This window comes from Tiliqua scincoides, chromosome 1, assembly GCF_035046505.1.
Source record: "Tiliqua scincoides isolate rTilSci1 chromosome 1, rTilSci1.hap2, whole genome shotgun sequence".
Taxonomy (NCBI): Eukaryota; Metazoa; Chordata; class Lepidosauria; order Squamata; family Scincidae; genus Tiliqua; species Tiliqua scincoides.
In genome coordinates this window covers 134,734,917-134,755,636 of record NC_089821.1, presented here as the reverse complement: position 1 = coordinate 134,755,636, position 20,720 = coordinate 134,734,917, and the positions used below count along the sequence as shown (strand labels likewise).

Here is a 20,720-nt window from a genome sequence, read left to right as displayed (position 1 = left end):
TGGCTAAATGCCCTGATCTAGCTTGGGGCAGTATGTTTCATGGGAACTATGCTCAGGGAGTTCTAAACAGACAAACTGATGTTAAAAAAAATAAAAAAAAACTTTCTAAGTGGGTAACTCGACATTTATTGCTTTGCACCATACAGTGCATGCCAGTCAACTCTACAAATTCACATTCGTTGAACTGTCATGTTTTATAGTAGACATGACATGAAGGAGTCTACAAATGGTAAGGCTTACTAGCCAGACTTTCCCCCCTTGATACCCCCCCTTTCTCTCCCCCCTGAGAGAAATTAAACTGGTATTTATGAATTATAGAATGTTCAGTTAGGAAGGCTCAACCTCTCGCCAAGCTGTTCCTTATGATAAGCCTGGAATGAGTAAACTAGTAAACACCCTTAGGGCCCAATCCTATCCAACTTTCTAGCACCTGTGTAGCCACAATGCAGGCCTGAGGTAAGGGAACAAATGATCCCTTGCCTTGATGAGGCCCCCATTACTGCCTCCCCACTACAGGATGCAGCATGTGCCCCACTTGGCATGGCTGCACCAGCACTGGAAAACTGGATAGGATTGGGCCCTTAGTATGCTAAGGGTGGTGGGCAGATGGAAGAGCAGGTACAGGGTGAATGAACAGGGTGGAATAAGAAGTTTCTGGCTGATAACTGATGTTACTGAATAGAATACAGCTAGAAGTCTTGTTTGCTAGTATTTGCTGAATCATCTTTGCCTGAGCTGAAAAGTATATACATATTTGCTGACATGAAATATGGAAGAGTTAGCTTGCTGATTGGTCCCTGCTACTCCTTCAATAGTTAATAATGTTGCTTGCTGGCGCTATTTTCTTGCAGTCAGTCACATGAACTTTAAATGGGCCTTTTGTCCACAACAATACCAACTCTACTTTCAACCCCCAAATCCTCTGGCATGCAGTGCCTTCTTGCTGGACTTGAGAAACTGAGGCTGCAGTCCTATACACACTTTCCTGGGAGTAAGCCCCATGGAAAAAACTGTGACTTACTTCTGAGTAGTCATGCATAGGATTGCACTATTAGCCTTCAGTCTGGTCAGGGGTTGATTGACAGTTACTGCATGAACTCTTTCCTAACACCCTGCCCTCATGCATTCTGGGGGGGACTGTTAAGTTATCTGAGAGCTGTTAGAGCTACCCTTAACAGTCTCCAGAATGCATTGGGGTAATAGAAGTGCTTTGGAAGTGGATTAAAACTAGTGGAAATGCAACCCTGAATAAATTTGTTTTGTACTGTATGTTTTGTCATGGCCCAGCCTTCCAGGGAGGAATTTTGCACCCCCTGCCTCCCCCTCCTCAGGCCTGTATGCACAAAGCTTTAGGGAGAAGCAGGGATTTCTCTCACACTGGAGAACATAAGAAATAGCAAGAATTTCACCCCTTGTTTCTTATCTTCTCCAGACTGCAACCAGAAACCAGTGTGCTAGAGGGGTGGGACAACAACCAGTGGACAGGTTACTACTGCATGTGTTGATTCACCTTTAAGGAAAGAAAAAGGTCAAGGTGTGACTATCCAGGAGTCCACCCTGATGTGGGAGCCAGTCATCCCTCCCAAAAAGAGTGGCTATTGGGTGCGTAGGAACAGTTAAGAGTCAAAAGACCACAACATGCCTTGAAACCTGTCAATAAATATTTAGAAAACAGTCTAAAATGATATGGTTATTTTGTTTCAATGCAGCAACAGTGATTTACATAAAGATATAAAACAAGTGTAGGTAAATAGATTCACAGAATAGGGGTCACACAGCCCTCAGCTGGTTTACAACAATATTGCAATATAGTTCACTATTAACATTACAATGTAATCAAGTGTTATTATACACTTATATATAAGTATATATAAACCTATATATACACTATATTATATAAACTATATTATATAAACACTATATTATATAAACTATACAAGGGCTGTTCTGGTTGTAGAGGTACCTACAATCCTGTTGGCATGGAGCCAAGAGAGGCTGCTGAGAGGACTCAAGTTGTTGTGATGCCGACACTTCTTCAGGTGGAGGGAAATTTGACTTCCCTCCGTTATGCCACTCCACACATCATGGATTCTCCTCCTCCCTGGGTATCCTTAGCGGACACGAACCTATCTCCCACTGTGGCCCCTACTGAGAGAGTATCATACAACAACCCTGCAAAGTAGCCTAAGGTTGCACATTTTAATAGTTCATGTTATTTGCACATTTTAGGTTGGGGGGGGTCAGGCTAGAAAGAGTTTGCAACAGTCCTGCAATGTAGTGTAGTCCACTGTTAATACTGCAAATATTATCGGTGGAATTAAGACTGAAATTATTTCCAATCAAAACCCCACATACAAAATACCAAGGATGGGAACTCGAGTCAGGTGACTCAAGTCAGAGTCATGAAAATTCATTTTTTTCACTGACTTGTGGAGTCATCTTTGTTGTTGACTTGGCAAAACACTTGAGGCAGGCGCTCCTGACTCATGCCATCTGCTTGGGCAACTCAAGTCACTCACAAATAGCTAGGAGTTTTGCCACCTCAGACTCACCGGAAAACCTCTTGCATTGATCCAGAAGCCAGGCTTTCTGTACACGAGCAGCAGCAGCAGTAGCAACAGCATCTGCAGAAGGGTACACTATGTTCAGAGACGGGCTGGGGGGTGGAGTGAAATGGTTAACTTTTTTTTGTTTGGGATTAAAACTTGCAAAGTCTCCTGATGCAGAGCTTGTAACAATTTTTGCAGAAGTATCAGTTTTAGCTGGCTTAGCTGGCTCAGTAATCCACATGACCGTCCTTCACCTGTATAAAACCGGGAGGAGGGAGGCACTTCTTCTTCTCCCCCAGACTATCCATTCGATGGATGATGTGTGAGGGAAGGGGACAGGAGGAGCCATTTTTTCCCATAAGGACAAGTGGGTTTTGCAAGCAGAAGGAGAGGCTAGAGGAGGCTGTGGAAGCTGGGGGAAGGTTGTTCTTGGGGCAACAGAAAAAGAGCCACCCAATGCTCACATACTCATTACCTGGCTCACAGTCACAGCAAGCAGTTCTCTCATGAGCATTCCTTCATGTTCCCAGCTTAGCTTCCATCCAGGCAGGCAGCCTTCCTCAGTTTTTTTGGCTAGGTTAGGCAGGCAGGGCAGGGTGTTGTCAAAATATCTTCTAAATATCTTCTTTGTTGTCAAAATATAACTTCTAAAGCAGCAGCAGTGCCTTTCTTTTGGGGCGGGGGGGGGAGTGCTTCTTATTCTACTCAGGGAAGGGTTGTTCTATTCTTCTCAGGGGTTGCTTTTCTTTTTACTCAAGGGTTGTTTTGCACAGCGTTTCCAAAAAGTATTTAGTTAGCAGCCAGATAGCTTCAGACTAGCTTTAGTTTGTGTGGGGTTCCTTGCATCCAGTTTGATCTATCATCATCAGCCAGTAGGCAATGATCTACTATTTTCTTTTAGAGCAGTCGTTCTCACACATTTAGCACTGGGACCCACTTTTTAGAATGGGAATCTGTCAGGACCCTCTGGAAGTGATTATCAAGCAGGAAAATTTTTAACAACTGTAGGCTGCACTGCTTTGAAAGAAACATGATTTTTCCTTACTTTTTGAGGTCACTGGATACACTTATTTCCTCTCATTAGAACTCTGGGAGTTGTAACAAGTAAAAAAGGGAATAATCTTTGGCATTGTGAGAGGAAAGAAGCAAAAAATTGACAATTTAATCTAGGAAATTAATTAGCTTTTTTAAATAGAAAAATAATTACAAGGCATAAATGTTCTGGAAAACTCTTGATGCAATCCTAGAATACTTATATGGGATGTGAATAACTGCTATTGAAACCATTGAGACTTACTTCTGAGTAGATATGAGCAGTTGTTAAGTGTTGTTCCTGTGTTTCTCAATTCACTGTCTAACTCAGGGTGCAATCCTAACCCCTTATGTCAGTGGTGTCCACCACTGACATAAGGGCTATGCAGCTCTGAGGCAAGGGAACAAACATTCCCTTACTTTGAGGAGGCCTCTGTAAGTGCCACCCAACTTTAGGATGCAGCACATACCCCATTGGCACTGCTATGCCAGTGCTGGAAAGCACTGACATAAGGGGTTAGGATTGCGCCCTAAGTGATTTTCAACCTTTTTCATCTCATGGAACGCTGACAAGGCACTGAAATAGTCAAGGCACACCATTGGTTTTGGACAATGGACAAGGCCCACTGCACTGACTGCAGGGGCTGGCATCCCCAGGGAGCCTACTAACAAATGATCCTCCCCCAATCTCCTGTGGTGCAACTACAGGCCACCTGCTGCACAGCAGTGTGCCACAGCACAGTGGGTGAAAATGGCTGGTAACTGACAGCGTTTAAAGTTTAAAGTAACACTGCAGTCCGGCTTTGGATTATCGAATATGCCAGGAAGGGGATGGCACTTCCCCGGGGTGGGGTGTCCATGCTTAGCCCATTGTTGCCCAATCCACAGGCATAGGATTTGATCCCTGTTGTGTAGGGCAACGTAGCGCAGAAGTGGCTGAGTACAGCCAAACAGCGAGCAGCCTTGTGGCACCAGGCAGGCTTTATGATTGCATAAGAACATAAGAACAGCCCCACTGGATCAGGCCATAGGCCCATCTAGTCCAGCTTCCTGTATCTCACAATAGCCCCACCAAATGCCCCAGGAAGCACACAAGAGACCTGCATTCTGGTGCCCTCCCTTGCATCTGGCATTCTGACATAGCCCATTTCTAAAATGAGGAGGTTGTACATGCACATCATGGCTTGTAACCAGTAATGGATTTTTCCTCCAGAAACTTGTCCGATCCCCTTTTAAAGGAGTCCAGGCCAGATGCCATCACCACACCCTGTGGCAAGGAGTTCCACAGACCAACCACACGCTGAGTTGTCCCGCAAGAACATTGCGGGACAGGCTTTCCTGGTGGAGAAGTGATCTTAGAAGATGGCAGCCTTAGCAGGCTGAAGCAGAGGACAACGACGTGCGTGTGTTCCTGCGGGGGCAGAGTCTGGAGAAACGTCCCGGGAGCAGAGTGGGATGTAAGCTTTTGAAACTGGCGGGCTCCCTCCAGGATGGGAATTCTTCAGGGCCTGTCTACTCAGAAGGAAGTCCCATTAAAACCAACGGGGCTCACTCCTGGGAAAGTGTGGCGCGATTGGGCTGTGAGCCGCCTCCACGTGTGCTACAGCCTGAGTGCGACGGACGTGGGACACGCGGGAGCTGCGAGTCTCCCTCTAGCTCTGCAGAGGCCCAGCAGGTTCCGCCTCCGCCTGGGAAGCCTCCCCTGGCGGCTCCGCCTCTCGGGTGACGGGCACGGGCGGCTCCGCCTGGGAGACGGCCCTTCCCCGCGCGCCTTCTCGCCCCGCACATGGAGGCTGCCGCCGCTCGGAACGGAGCGCCGAAGTGCCGCCTGGGAAGCGCCGAGCCCGCACCCCTTGGAGGCGGAAGGAAGAGGAGGGCGCTGAGCCAGCCATGGCGACGGCCGGGGCCTCCGGCTCGCTGTGGTGCTGCCTGCGCTGGGCCTGCTTCGGAGACGGCGGCGCCGGGCACATCCCCCTCAAGGAGATGCCGGCCGTGCAGCTGGACACGCAGCGGATGGGTAAGGGGGAGCCAGCCGTCTCCGCCACACTGCAGGCTCTCCGGGGAGGCAGAGGCCCGGGGCTGCCCACCTTCGGCTTGTGAACGGGGGGCCGCCCGTCTCTCCTGCCCGCAGCTGCCCTGCCTGGCGAAAGGAGCCGGCCCCTGAAAATGGAGCTGGGCTGCGAGGCGCTGCTTAGTCCGACTCGCGGGGAGCTGATGGTGCAGCCTGGATCTGACCCGCATCTCCCTGGGCCGCGTCCACACGAGCGCTGGAGCTGCAGGCTCCCGCCCAGCAGCTTTGCTTGGGGCAGAAGCGAACTGGGCCTGGGAGTGTTCCTGCTAGGGCAGCTGTGCCGCCTGCACTGCTGCTTCAACCAGAAAAGGTAGTGCCTGCTGCGAGGACGCTGCTCCTGAGAAAGGCCGTTTTCTGCCCTATAAGACCGAAATAGAATGCCCAGTTTCTCCACATTTGTCCCAGTAGGTGGACCAGTTTGCATGGACCACCTACTGGAAGTACCACCAGAAGTAACTGGTGATGATGTCATTGTTACTTCCAGGTTGGGAGGCCAGGTGCAATACAACAGACACCAGTAAGAGGCTCAGGATGGATGGGAGGGCCTTTTCCAGCATGTGAAAAGCACACTTGGCAGCTCTGCCCACCATGCCAAGCCTCCTACCTCTGTTTGTCATGTCATGTCATTGGTCTCACTGTTGGGTGGCAGGTGCACTGAGTACCCACTTGAGTACCACCTCAAGTACCACTGGTGCTGCCTGTACCTCTGGTTGAGAAACTCTGGAATAACACAAACAATGAAAGGTGCTTCAAGGACACTTGACTTCAGTTGTGCAAATGAGACTCCCTGAAGGCAAGTGTTCCAGGATAACTATCCAATATGACTTGGAAGAAAATTTGAACTCCTCTTTTAAAAATAGCAGTTTGGCCAACTTTTGGAATGATGCAATGGATATATTTTATTCTTGCTCAGGAAGTTTTGTTGGTTGCCTTTCCATGACACATAATAACTATTCCCCGTTGTGGCAAGTGCTGGAAATATTGAAGCCTGCCAGTATTGGGGAATATGGTCTGTGGAATATATGCCTAGGAATATTGAAGCCTGTCTGCAAAATGATGGTGCTCCTGTCACTTTGGATTTTGGCAGTACTACTGCTTGGTTATTTATTGAAATGGAATGCATTTAGTTGTAAAGCACGTTTAATGGCCCCTGGTGAATAGCGAGTGCTGGTGCTGGGCCCGCACCAGTCAGGCATTGGGCCCAGCACCAGCAGGACATGCTCCCCCCAGAGATAATCACCATGAAATCACCATGCAGCAGTGCTACTTCTGGGAAGGTAGAACAAGGGTGGGGGAGGGTGGAACAAGGCCAAGAAGGGGGTGGAACCAGCAGAGCTCTGCTCCGCCATACCCTGAACTCCTGTATTGGACTGAAAAGCCGGACATGAAGTCTCAAGTGTGTGCCAGCAAAATAGCCAGTGTAGACTTGGGAAGCCCCAATGAGGTACTTGGGCTTTCTCTGGAGGAAGGGGACAAAAGTCTTCCTTTGAGGAGACTCCCAGCAACTTCCCGTTGCCTGCTGGATACAGTGTTAGCCACTTCGGCTCTGCGGTTTCAGCAGGCACTGAGAGGGATTGGTCTCCCGGAATGTTACTGTTTGCCTTAAATAGGAACTGAAAAATAGGAGTTGAAAACACATTCATTTTGTTGATCCTTCTAATCCTGCAGGAACAGACGTTGTTGTCGTAAAAAATGGACGAAGAGTATGTGGTTCAGGAGGCTGCTTAGCCAATGCTCCATTGCATCAGAACAAGAGCTACTTTGAGTTTAAAATCCAGTCTACAGGTCAGTCAAAAAGTCAACGTTTTGCAATTGTGGTTCATCAGAAGCGTAGTTAGGTCATTTGATACCTGGGGCCCATAAATTTTTGTCACCCCATACGGCAATTTTTCAAGTGATGTCATGGCTGGAAGTAACATCATCAAGCAAATTAAAATAAATAATTATAAACAACTAAAGAAAAACAAATAATTAAATAAGAGGACGCCAGCCCTGTTCCACCAAGTGAATTTTCTCTGTAGCCTGCAATAACACACCCCTCCACAAAAAAAATCAATGAGATTTTCAACCCTACCCAGTGCCCAGTTCAATTTGAGTTCTTATATTTCAAGCATATCGCTAGCAAGACTCACCTAGCTTTACAAGTCTAAAATAGAAAACATTCACTTTATCAGCTCAAGCCTCTGTTTTATTCTTTTATGGGAGGGGCTGCTGTCGAACATTTTTTGAGCTCCATGTTCATCACATCGGGACTATTCTAGTGGCCTCACATTCCCCTTTGCCTGACCTGACCACGAGCCTAGGCATGTTTGCTTAGTTTGCTTAGAAATGCTTAGTTTCACTTTCCATAGGTCTTATTACATTCATCAGCTTGAAGGGAGAGACTTTCTTGGGTGTTTTGCGGGGCAGCATTCATCGAATCAGGACCATTCTGCATTCATCCTTTCCGATGGACTCAGGCAAATTCACCTACGTACAAGTAAACACGCAATATGGCTCCGTTTCACTTTCCATGGGGCTCCATGCATTTTTTGTTTTCTGGTTTCTCAGCCATAACATTTAATAGAATGGAGATATTTTGCTCTGTTTTTTTCATTGCATTCTACGGTAAATTCCGCATTCAACGGTATATAGCATGATGACATTATTCCTAACCACTGCGATTTTAGTGCTTTTGGTCGCTTGTGGTGTCACCCCCCCAAGGCTGGTACCTTGGATGGATGGCCTCCCCACTCCTAGCTAGCTACGCCACTGAGTGTCATATTGTACTCGATTCATTAGCAGTATGCTTCTATAATCAACCTGTTTTTGCCACACTTACTGAATTTAATGTATTAAATTGATTGCAATGTAGAAAGTTATTAGGAATTGTACAAGAAGTCAAATGTACTTTTTTCCTTTGCTTTTGTTCTGGTTTGGGTTTGGCTGCAACTGGAAGTGTTCTCGTTCAGGCCAATAAAGGTTTGATAACTGATTCAGCACCATTCTGGGACTACTTTGTTTAATTATAAGTTTGATCTGCACTGTGGAATGGAGCAAGTTTTGGGGTCTGATTTATACAACTGTCAACCATGAAAGCCATATGAAACCATTTTGATGCCAGATGTAGTCATATTAAAACTTTCTCCATGAGGAAAGCTTTCTAGCACAGTGGTTTCCAAACTTTTCAGTGCCGCAACCCACTTCATCCTCCACAGTGGGTCATGATGTGATGCTCCTAGTAGTGGCAGAATGCCTCATTATTGGGATATTCTGGAAGCCTCTTCCAGGTTTAGTCGGGCCCACAACCCACACTATTGGCCTCCATGGGCCTCAAGGGTCACTTGTGGTTGCTTCCGCAGGCCTATTGGAGGCCCATGGAGGCCAATAGAGTACATCACAAGCCTGACGCGACCTAGAAGAGGCTTCTGGGGCCCACCAAAAAGACATTCCACTACTACCAGAAGCACTGTGTCAGGTCACCGCACCCTGTTGTGACCGACAGTTTGTGAAATGCTGGGGTAAGAATAAGCTTGAGAGACCGTTTGGATTCTATGGGGAGGAGTATTGGAAGTTCTTTGGAAGGAGGGTGGTTGATATGTGCATTTGGTGTGGGCAGTGCATGGGACAGATCAGTGCTTGGATAGGAAGCCAGGCTGATAGTTATGGATAAAGTGGGCCCTCCTTATCCACAGGCTCAGCAGCAGCAGATTTGAATATTTGCAGATGCTGAACCTGTGGCTGGAGAGGCTCAGAAAGCCTCCCAGATGTGACTGGAAGGTCTTCTGATTTGCTGGTGCAAACTGGAAGTGCCTTCCACTTACATCTGGGAGGCCGCCTGTGACCTTTGAAGGACTAGAGGTCAGGATAGGATCAGCCATAAGTTTCACTTTGCCTTGTTCGTTGTAGCTTTAAAAGACTCTGAAGCATAGACTTCCCTTTTCAAAATTTTACATATGCCCTTTTTTAAAATTTCATGGCTGTGCAATTTCATTTTTTTAACTTACCTTTTCAGGAATCTGGGGTATTGGAGTTGCAACTCAGAAAGTCAACTTGAATCAAATTCCTTTTGGGCGTGATGTGAATAGTCTAGTACTGAGAAATGATGGAGCTCTTTATTACAATAATGAAGAAAAGAACAGGTTGCCAGCAAACAGTCTTCCACAGGAGGGTGATGTGGTGGTGAGTTTCTTTTAATGTCACTTACATGAACCAGATCAAAATTGATCTGACGTTCTTTATGCCAAAGCAAACTTCAAAGCAGGCCTGGTCTTTCACACTATTCCTCTTATTTATCTATTTATTTTGTTTCCTGATTTTCTTATACCATGGAATTCAAGGTGATGTATGTAGAGTTCCCAGGTGATGACCTGCAAGCTCCTCTTATATTTCCCAATTCAGGTGGTGTATATGGAAAGCTGGCCTTAAATGGCTGGTTTCAGAGTTTGGCAAAGGACCGAAAAAGGTTTGTTTGAAAGTACTCTTGTCATGTTCCATACATGTTTCTCTCTTGCCCTTCAAAGACAATGGTTTGGATCTAAAATATGAAAGACAATGGTTTGGATCCAGACGTGTGAAAGGAATGTGCTTGTGCAAAGGATTTTTCCTCCCCTACCCTCCTTTACAGCAGACCTTGAGCCACTTCTTCCTCCAAAAGCCACTTGAAGGTTGACAATTGTCGGGAATTGCACGAAATGGGACTTTGAGTGAGAATCCTTGGAAATCAGTTGGTGGCAACCTTTTGATAGCAGAACTCAAACTGCAGATGGTGCTTGCACCCAATTTTTGGTGATTTCCCTTTGCATCCCATCTCACCTGCTTGCAGAGGGTCCCCAAAACCTCAGGATCACCTTTTCAAGGAAGATGTTAGGGGGTTGTAGAAAAGAGCAGTACAGATCCCTTGCACAAATAATTTGATCTTGGTTGATTTGACTTGAATCCATCTGCCTACTTTTTGTATACTCAGAAGACCTGGTTATTTTATTAGGCCCTTGATTAAATAGAGATTACTGTGATGGTTCTCTGAAAGTTTTGGTTTTGGTTTTTTGTTGCTGGTTTTATTGTTTTACCATTTTTACATGAGTTGCCTCATGCTTTTTAACATGAAAAAGTCAGGTAAAAATTTTTATAATTAATAATAGGAAAATACTGAAATGTTTATGTTGGGGAGTGGTGGTTTGATATTTTTGCACTGAAGAGTCCAACTGCAGCTTACTCATGTTTGTTGAAATCATTATGTGCCATAACTGCGGTTTTCTGATTGGTTAAATTTGAAGGCACCTATAGCATTTTTTTCACATAGTAATGTGACAACTATTGACCTGAACCTAGCTTGTAATATCATATCAGCCATGAATAATCATCTTTAAGTTGCCTGTCTGTGAAATAGTGAACTATTTCCTTGGGCTTTTGCCGTGAATGAGATGTCCTTATTTGCACATTAAAGGCCCAATCCTATCCAGCTTTCCAGCACTGATACTACCACAGTGCAGTCCCAAGGTAAAGGAACAAACATTCCCTTACCTTGAGAAGCCTTGGTGACTGCCCCCCCCCCAAGTATACAGTGCATGCTCCATTGGCACTGGAAAGTTGGATAGAATTGGGCCCTACATATTTTTAAATTCTGTCACTAAAGCACTTGATTTTCCCTCAATTAAGCGAAGTATATTATTGGAAGTATTTGATTGTACTAGAGTGCAAATAATTATATTGAACTTCATTACAAGGGAATACTTACAAAAGTGAGACCCTGGTTTATAAAGATTTCTTTATAAAGAAAGAAATTCCCTTTCTCTTATAGGGAATTACATATGACCACGTAGAATTAAATGTTTACCTAAATGGGAAAAATATGCACTGTCCAGCCTCGGGAATCAGAGGAACTGTCTTCCCTGTGGTATATGGTAAGTTGTGTCTCTCAAGACTTTTTACAAATATGAATAGTTTGCAAACAACACTTTCTAATGATGTTATCACATGGTCTACTTTTCTACACAAATTTTCTTCCTAATATGTGAACAAGTAAGAGTAGTGAACCCTTTGTGTCCCATTTATTGAAAATGAAGCTACATGGGAAAATGGCCCACCCTATTATTACTATTCATATATGGTTTTTCAACAAATATTTCATAAATCAGTTTCTATAACAAAATATATGAGATGTTCCCTGTGTCAAGAAGGGAAGTATTAATTTAATTAAGACACAAGAGAAGACACCAGCAGACAGCTTCTGAAGGGGCTAGTATTCTGGAACCAATATGAACCGTAGTTCTCTCCCTGCAAAATACAAGGCTCAGACCAAACATGCAAAAACCTATGTGGAAATCAGCATTTCCCACAGATGTAGCATATGGTTGATTGTAAAACCCATATGAGTCATTTTATCCATGAGTTTTTCCCCATGGAATATGCAAAGTGGCCTTTTTGCTTCTTAATCCATGGGTTGGAAGGTATTGTGGTTGTCTGATAGCTGTGGGTTTTGGGTCCTGAGACATGGTGTTACAGTGTCCTAGACTGAGTACTGAGGAAGGTTTACTGCCTCAGAAGTGCAGCCCTCAGGTGGAATCTCCTAGCCTATTCAGCAAGCGCTTCTGGGGTATGTACTGATACAGAAAGGCAGCCAGGGTATGATTGAGGAGGGGCTGGAGGAGGGGCTAGTGCAGCTTTGTCCGCAGATAAAATTGTGCGATCGCAAATTTTGGTTGACACTCACAGATGTACATGCAGTTTGATCTTGGCCTAAGAGAACCACCAAGTGTCTCAAGACCACTTCACCCAGTTAGAATTCAGCTGTTTTGTAGGGGTGTACATTCATTGTGTTAAAGCATAAATTCTGTTCCTTACTGGTCATACATTTTGTCTTACCAATACGAAATTGGCTATGGAGCATTTCCTTCTTGATGCATATAAGCTGTCCACATTTCAGAGAAATCTGATGAAAATAAATAAGTTGCAGCAGTTTAAATATTTGGGTTAAAGGAGGGAAAGTTTTCCTTTCTTTTTTTCTTTCTTTCGCTAATAATTAACATACCTTAAAGTTTTTACTAAGCAGGTTGACCTGGGCTGGTCAAAAAATCTAGTATTGTGCTAGGGTTTGAAGAAAATCCGTGATATAGTTTTTTAATTAAGTGTAAAAATTTCCATTTTACTTGATATCATGAGCAGAGATTAGAAATTATTTCCTTTTCTGTTTGGATGAAGTCGGTTAAAACACTAACAACATAATTTTCTTCAATACAATTGTCAGGGTCCCTCTGCACCCCAAGACTCCTGACTTACTGGGGGAGGTATATAAATATTGTTGATAATAATATAAGTGCCACTTCTGGTTTCCATGAGAAACTGGAAGTTGCATATTTTTTTATGCCTAATACAGGCATTCTGAGCTCTGCAAAGGCCACGGCAGTCACGTGCAGCCTCTGCATGACTCAGAACAATTGCCAGAGGTGACCGGAGCTGTGCTCTGGTCACCTTGAGAGGTTTAAGGGGCCCAAAATTCATGGATTCAGTTATCCGTGGATTTTTGTATCTGCTGGGGTTCCAGGAATGATACCAACCTGTGATTTGTTAAATTTCCAAATAGAATACCCAGATATAAATTACATTCTTTCCAAGAAGACTTTTTCAACAATGAATTTCTCTAATGTTCTTGTTTTATACTTGTGTTTGTCAATTCATGCAGTATAAGTGTTCAGTTGCGTATTGCATGTCCACAAATATAAAAGGAAGAGACTGGTCGCTGGTGTCCCGGCTCCTAGCTAATAGTTGTTCTCAACTGCATAACCCCAGCTACATATTCCAACAGAGTTGTAGAAATATGTCAGAAATTGAATAGGATATAATCAAGCAATCAAATGGTATTTTAGTGCTATTAAGCAGAAATCTCAGACTTTGGGTGAATGAGGACATCCTTGTTGTCTTCCAAGGATAACTCTAAGGGTGTCGTTTGCTGCTTGCCTTTGGTATGTGTAGAAAGCACAACCTTCAACTGGCATCACTGAATCTTTAAGTGAGAATACTGAAACCTTTCCCTGGTGGTATGCCTTGAACAGATCTTTCTTCCTCAGAGCCACTTTTTGCTGTGGGATATTGACGTGCAGGTTTGGATATACTCTGGGAAAGGGTTTAGTTGTTGCTTACCTTACTCCTTTGTAGCTCTTCTGAGCCTATTCACCTTAAGTATTTAGACTGCTATAACCTAGACATTTTTATCTGATTCCTCTGATTCCAAGAGATTCTTCATACAAATTGTCTCTTTTACAAAGAATATAAATGTAATAAATCTCTGGACAGAAATTCAACACAGCAACATGTGTAGCTTTCCCAGTCACATGATATATACACATCTACTCAGTTTCTCGCTGATGGATGATTGCTTGGCATATGGATGTACTGAAAATAAGCAGTTTGGAGTGCAGTAGTAGATATACAACAAGTATAGCTTTCTCAAACAATTGCTATAATGCATGTTGTTCTTTTTAGTGTTTAGGGAACAGGAATCTTGGTGCTACTACAGGAGTTGTGATTTAGTGTATTTAAAACATAAATATTTTAGGATAAATAATATCAGAGAAAATTCAAAGTGCTAGCAAATTTGCTCATGCACAAAAAGCATGCAAGTTATTCATATTATTGTTAAGAATGTTTATATACTGATTCCCAGCCAAAAAAAAAGTTCACAAAGTGGTTTACAAGTTTTACAACTTCAAAGGCTACAGTATTTTGCACTTTCGTAAAAGTAAGCCCTGTTCAGCACAGTGGGACTTACTTCTTTTATTTTATTTATTTCTTTATTAACACAGACATGCAAACATATAACATACATTTAGGAGTGCTAAATACCATATACCATTACTAATTAATCATACTATATCTCCTAATCTATTTACTCATCTATTTCTACCTCTTATTGATTTATCCATTTATTTATATAATATACAATAAATTTTCCCTAATGCCCTATACTATATTTTCTAAATATTCACTTTCTACCAAGTTTAAACTAACTTCAATTGCTCATTAATATTAAAACAAAATAATCTAATTACCAAAATTATCACCTCAGCTATTTCAACCGCAATCTAATTCTCCAATCTAATTACACTTTTTTCTTTGACATAATAACCACATATAAAACAATTCTTCCACATGTTTACATTTCCAGCTATATTTTTTTAATACATTCCAATTCATATTTATCAATTTCATACATATTCTTTTTTTCCTTCAAATAAATTTGGGCCATTGTTATTAGCTGAATAAATCCTCCAATTTTCTTTAACCCTCAGATTACCCCTCAGGGTTCTTTTTCTTTCTTACTTTACATTTTTTCTCCTGTAATATCTTTAATAATTTATCTCTATAACAGAATCTGATAAATCCACACTTTCTTATATTGGGTGTTTTCATTCTTCCAGTTAACTGGGATATATTTTCTCCTTCTTGTTCCAACAAATTTTGTGATTTGTGCACTCCTGTTACTCTGTCCATCTTATCTTTCTTGATCTCCATCAGCGCCTCTTCTTCGTCCTGTTGATCATCCTGTTGATTTTCCTCCTTGTCCCCTTTTTCACTCCCTTGTTTATCTTCTGCTTGTTTCTTCACATCTTCCAATTGTTCCTTGCAGACATCTATCTGTTGGGAAAGAGTCTCCAGACTGGCTTGAATCTGCGAGGACCAATTCAGCTGTTGTCGTTCCATAACAGGCAGTCTCTCCATATTAATCAAGATTTTCTGTATCCACATTTCTGGAATAGAGTCCATTTTGCAATTTCTCTCTAGTCCACTAGATATCCACAACATATTGTTCTCCTCACTTCCAGCATGTCATTACTACTCTGTCATCCACATTCCTTACATACCTCTTGCAGATAACAGTCCAATGCGGTTAACGGAGAGAAAAACAAAACGAAAGAAAACAGTCTCACCGTCTCTGGTGCAGAGAAAACAAAGCTCTTTCAAATCTAATGAGAATTATATTTATATCCAATTATGTCCAAGAATAATTCTGGGTTTTAGTTCACACCCAAGTTACAGTTGTAATTATAATCCACCACCAATTTATTCCATGACAGAGAAAAAGAGCACTTTCAATCTCCTTAAAAAGTCTCTCATTAACGCCTCCAATATATCCAGGGCTTTTAGCCAAATCAGTCAATCAGAGCCAGGGACAATATTAACACTTGCTTATCTTAAATTTCCAGCTTAAACTTTACACCTCACGCTTTTTTCTCTTATGGCATCTCAGCATGGAGCCAGCAGCTTGATTGCAGATCAGTGGTGCCCCCAATACTGTCACAAACATTTAGATTCCTCTGAGAAGAACGCCCCCCCCTCCGGTGGGGCTTTCAGTTTCCCAGATATCTGCACTGATGAAGATCTTGTCTCTCCTAACAAAGATCTTCAGGTCCTCTTCAGACCTGCAGTATTTGGGGGAAAACAAACTCTCCCAGGAGCTCCTGGGGACATGTCTGTTTGTCCACTGTTGGCTCCGCCTCCTCAGCCACAGTGGGACTTACTTCTGAGTAGACATGCCTAGGATTGTACTGTAAGATGCCCATCTTAACTTTCACATCAGATAAGCAGAACAGATATTCTGAGTGTGCACATTTTATGTTCATTTACAACTCAAGACTACATACTGCCAATACTTTCCCTTGATCAGGCAAGACAAATTTCGATTTTCCATACTGGTCATGATTCAGCTTATAAAAAATAAAACACATGGTATTCATAGCTCTAGTAGGGCTTGTTCTGCTGTTCCCCATGGAGTGTTTGTGTGTGTTTTGATACAAAGAGTGGTGGTCTGGTGAAGAACTGCACAATAGTTTCTTATTATAGCTAATGTAGGAGTTGTTGATGAGGAGCTTGTACTGGTAGCAGTAGCTGCTCTCATTGGGCCCAATCCTATCCAATTTTCTGCAGTCTTGTCAATGGGGAGTGCACTGCTTCCTGTGGTGGGGAAGGCAGTCAAGGAGACCTCCTCAAGATAAGGGAATGTTTGTTCTGTTATCTCAGGGCTACATTGTGGTTGCACTGGTGCTGGAAAGTTGGATAGGGTTGGGCCCACAGTCCTCTAACCAAGGAAAACTCCTACCATTTTTCTGCTGAATGGACCAAAGACAATGTTTAATCTGGGAATTGGACCACAGCACCTTTCTCCCCATTTTAACAGCAAGTAGTTGCTGCTCAAGCTGCTGTTAGATCAGGGGTGTCCAAAGTTTTTGGCAAGAGGGCCACATCATCTCTCTGACACTGTGTCAGAAGAATTAATTTACATTTAAAATTTGAATAAATTTACGCAAGTTTACATAAATGAATATATTAAAGATGAACTTATAAATGAATGAAGGTCTTGCAATAGCTCAAGACCTATAAAAGGCCTTGCACAAAGCAATGCTGGCCTTTCCTTTGCTGCCGCTACTGCATCACAGATGTGAAACAGCAAACAGTGGAGGGAGCCCTCATCCCACAGCTCACAGGAAAGGTCAAACAGTCACCCTCACGCTGAGAGCTTTGGGCTGGTGAGGGCTCCAGCAAGTCTCCAGAGGGCCAGAGGCTCATTGGAGACTGGGGACTTCCTGAGGGCCACATTTGGAGTCCTTGAGGGCCACAAGTGGCCCCAGGGCTGGGGTTTGGGCACCCCTGTGTTAGATGAAGCTTGTCTGTAACCACTTGCCTACCTGGTTGTGGCACCTAAGAACTGTCTCCAGGTGAAGAGGTAAGAATGTAATTTAGATGACAGCAGGTTCTTTTATTCAGTTTGTTGATATGCCATATTTTTTGGTGGATTTTTAATTTTTTTTGTCCAATTTGCAAGGCTATGTTTCAATGACTGACATTCTGCATTTTGTGAGCATTACTGATACTCTTAACAGTTTAACCTTTGTTTTCAGTGATGGTATCAAGGGATGTGTATAAATATTTTTCACAATTTTCTTTTTTTTTCTTACAGTTGATGACAGTGCCATTTTGGATTGTCAGTTCAGTGAATTTTATCATACTCCTCCAACGGGGTTTGAAAAGATACTCTTTGAACAACAGATTTTCTGAATGTTCCCACTGAGAATGTACTGCCCAACACTTGCTATGAAATCTGTTCTCACAAAGCATCATGTATTCCCAGAATACACACCTGTATTTAGTAAAGTACTTCTGTTTGGAAAAATATATATATTACCAGAGAAGTATGTTACAAGTGCTATATTTGACTATTGTTTTGTGATGTGGACAGTACTTGTATTTGATGTCAAGGAATAGAGCTGACAGTATTCAGTTACTTGCGCTCCAATAACTGTGTACAATACAGTAGTTCTTACGCATGTTGGTGTGTTTCCACTGAGGTCCGATGGTTGTCCCAACATGACTTCTCCAGTACTTTCTACTCTATGTGCATACCTAGTCAGGGAAACTACTCCCAATGCTTTATGGATTACAGCTGTCTTGTACACAGCAACTCACAACTGCAATATTTGCAGTTCTTTTTTAACTGCTGAAAATTCCTATTTAATGTTTAGTTCTGATGGCTCTTGTTAAAATTTGGGCAAGGTACTGATTGTAAAAAGCCAGACCAGGCCACACAATCCAAACATAAAAACCCGGCTTGGCCCATTTTATTATGAAGGCTATCTTACATGATTGTCAGTTGAACAATCAACCAACAACAGTGGATAAATTGGATAAAGCTTTATTTCAGAACTCTTAATAAGATCTTAGGGGGATGTTTTATTTAATTTTCTTTTCCAGAAATTACATAATAAAAATGTACAAAGTGATCTCTTTTTTTGTGAATGTTTTAGAATGTTTTACTCATGAGTTCAGGATGTCATAAACATTTTCATAAAGATGACACTACTGTGCATCAAAAAAACTGAATAACATGCTCATATGTAAACAGCTACAGAAAGCAGAGTAAGAACTTGTTCCCCCTAATGAAGGCAACACACTGTTGCCTTGTTCAGACTTGGGTTCAAACCGATCCTGTCTAGAATCTGGTGCGATTAAATCAAAACGTACCCAATCCTATGTAGGTCTATTCAAATGTAAGTTCCATGATAGTAAATGGAGCTTACTCCCAGATAAGCGTGGATAGGATTGCAGCCTGATCCTATCCAACTTTCCACCCCTGAAGCAACCATGCTAATGGGGTGTGCGCTGCAGTGTGTGTGGGGGGGCAGTCATGGAGGCCTCCTCAAGGGAAGGGAATTTTTTTTCCCCTTAGCTCAGGGCTGCACTGGCCCTGGAAAGTTGGACAGCATTGGAGCTGAGTCTGCTTAATTACTCCTGTACTCCATTTCAGGACTCCCATTTAGTCACAAACCTTAGGGGTTTCACATCAGGTCCTTCCCACCCCCTCCCTTCTTTGCTTCCGATAAAGAGTTTTGGGAAATCATGAGAGCTAGTTTTAGTTTCCGGGCTTATTTGGTTGGTCTTAATAAAGGTGTTACCAGATTTTAGATGATTTTTCCACATCTCCAGTCTCTGACAGCATTGCTCTGCCACTGAGCTACAGGGTGGCTTAACAGTGCTGCTTCCTGTGATCTTGTCTTCGCTGCAACCTAATAAATGTTTGTGGGGCAATTCTGGTGTGAACCCCTATTGGGACCTGATAGCAGTTGACCAGGTATCAGGGCGGGCAGGCTCTACACCACTGTCCTGCACTGCTTAACTGTCCTGGGGGGGGGGGGGTGGCAATTAGAATCCATGGTGACAGTGCTGAGGGAAGTGCGGTTAACCCTCTCCCGAGTGCCGCCGTTGCCACCACAGCCCTGCCTGCGGATGCAGTGGCCTCAAGTTAAAGAGACCAGAAAAACCCAGTCATGCTGCAGGACAGTGCAACGCCAGGCCCACTCCTCACCCGCTTTCCAGCGCCATCAGGGCACTGCAGCTCCGAGGGAAGGGGACAGACAGTCCCCTACTTTGAGGAGGCCTCTGAGTGCCCCCACCTGCAGGATGCCCCACAGGCAGCGCTCTGCCAGTGCGGGGCAGTGGATGAGGACCGGGGCCCAGCCCTATGCGCTCTTGCAGGGCGGGTGCGGCTGTGCCAGCGGGGAGCGTGCGGCAGCCTGCGGTGCGGGGGCGGCCACTGGGGCCTCCTTAGGGTAGGACGAGGTCCGTTGGAGGGGCTGGGCCCCTGCACGCCTCCCGTACCGGCTCTTCTGCGGCGCGTTGCAGCCGCAGCCCGAGTCTCTTGCTGTGCCTCGGCTCAGCGCGAGGCGGGGAGGCGCTTCTGTCAACCACAGCCGGGGCTGCCCGTCGCCTTCCGCGCGTCGCTCTCGCATCCGCCCTGCGCGAGACCGCTCGAGGGCGTCCCAAGCAACCGGAAACGCGTCCCCAGGCCGCGTCCCCTCTGGCCGTCCAGTCTCTATGCTGTTGCTCCTCCGGTCCGCCGAGCGAGCAAGGCGCATGCGCACTCGCCAGCCCCGTCCTCCCGTCGTCACTGAACGTCCCTCTCCTCCTCCCCCTTCGCGCGCACGCCGCCGCCGCCGCCGCCGCCCCAGTCCGGAGCCGCCGCCGTTGCCGCCATGGCTGACAACGCCGCCGCCGCCGCCTCTGGCGGCCTGGAGAACCACCGCTTCAAGAGCTTCAAGAACAAGGGCCGCGACGTGGAGGTCGGTGCCGACTCGGGTGGGCTTAGCGGGCCTCTTCGTCCCTTGCGGGGGAGTGGCCGCCCGGCCGGCCGCCGTCCCCCTGCCTCTTCGGCGCGGGAAGACCGCGCTGTGCCCAGCGGCCTCCTCCCGCCTGCTGCCCGGCCCGCGCCCCCTCCGACTCCCGACCGGCGCTGGGCCCCCTCAGGGTGGGCGGCAGGCAGCGGGCGACCCGGAGAGCCTTTGTGCTCCTCCTTCCCACACCGGGGCTGAAGCGGCGCCCAGGGCTGTGGACCTGATTCGCGGGGCTCCTGGCGGTCCCGTCCGCGCAGCGACGGGGTTGCGCTCTTCAGAGGGAGCCCTTCCTTCCCCTGGACGTGCGCTCGGCACCGGCGCTCCTCTTTGTCCTCCGGCCATTGTTCGGGGCTCCGGCGAGGTGCTCGGAGGCCCGAGTGACCCGGTCGCTCTCCTGCCATTGTGCGTCTCTGCCGAGCTGCGGCGGCG

At 45.0% G+C, this 20,720-nt stretch overlaps 2 protein-coding genes across 3 annotated transcripts in view; both read left to right on the top strand.

Annotated features, from left to right (window-relative positions):
* The first annotated feature begins 5,379 nt into the window (after positions 1-5,379).
* On the top strand, positions 5,380-18,404 carry SPRYD7 (SPRY domain containing 7). The gene is made up of 5 exons (XM_066637718.1): positions 5,380-5,598; positions 7,321-7,437; positions 9,647-9,813; positions 11,432-11,534; positions 17,585-18,404. Exons 1-5 carry the CDS (start codon positions 5,472-5,474, stop codon positions 17,680-17,682), a joined length of 612 nt encoding a protein of 203 aa, XP_066493815.1. The 5' UTR covers positions 5,380-5,471; the 3' UTR covers positions 17,683-18,404.
* Positions 18,405-20,122: 1,718 nt separating this feature from the next.
* The window catches only part of KPNA3 (karyopherin subunit alpha 3), a 49,107-nt gene continuing 48,509 nt past the window's right edge, over positions 20,123-20,720 (top strand). For both annotated transcript variants that reach the window (XM_066634228.1, XM_066634141.1), the window contains exon 1: positions 20,123-20,240. In XM_066634228.1, coding sequence (XP_066490325.1) covers positions 20,154-20,240 — 87 coding nt within the window. In that variant the 5' untranslated portion in view covers positions 20,123-20,153. The remainder of the gene's footprint in view (positions 20,241-20,720) is intronic.

What these genes read in the sequence shown, in the direction of transcription:
- SPRYD7 (XM_066637718.1), top strand. Translation starts at nt 5,472, where the DNA reads ATGGCGACGGCCGGGGCCTCCGGCTCGCTGTGGTGCTGCCTGCGCTGG. An exon ending in GTTTAAAATCCAGTCTACAG is followed by an intron (nt 7,438 to 9,646) that starts GTCAGTCAAAAA and finishes TTACCTTTTCAG; the next exon opens with GAATCTGGGGTATTGGAGTT. An exon ending in TGTCTTCCCTGTGGTATATG is followed by an intron (nt 11,535 to 17,584) that starts GTAAGTTGTGTC and finishes TTTTTCTTACAG; the next exon opens with TTGATGACAGTGCCATTTTG.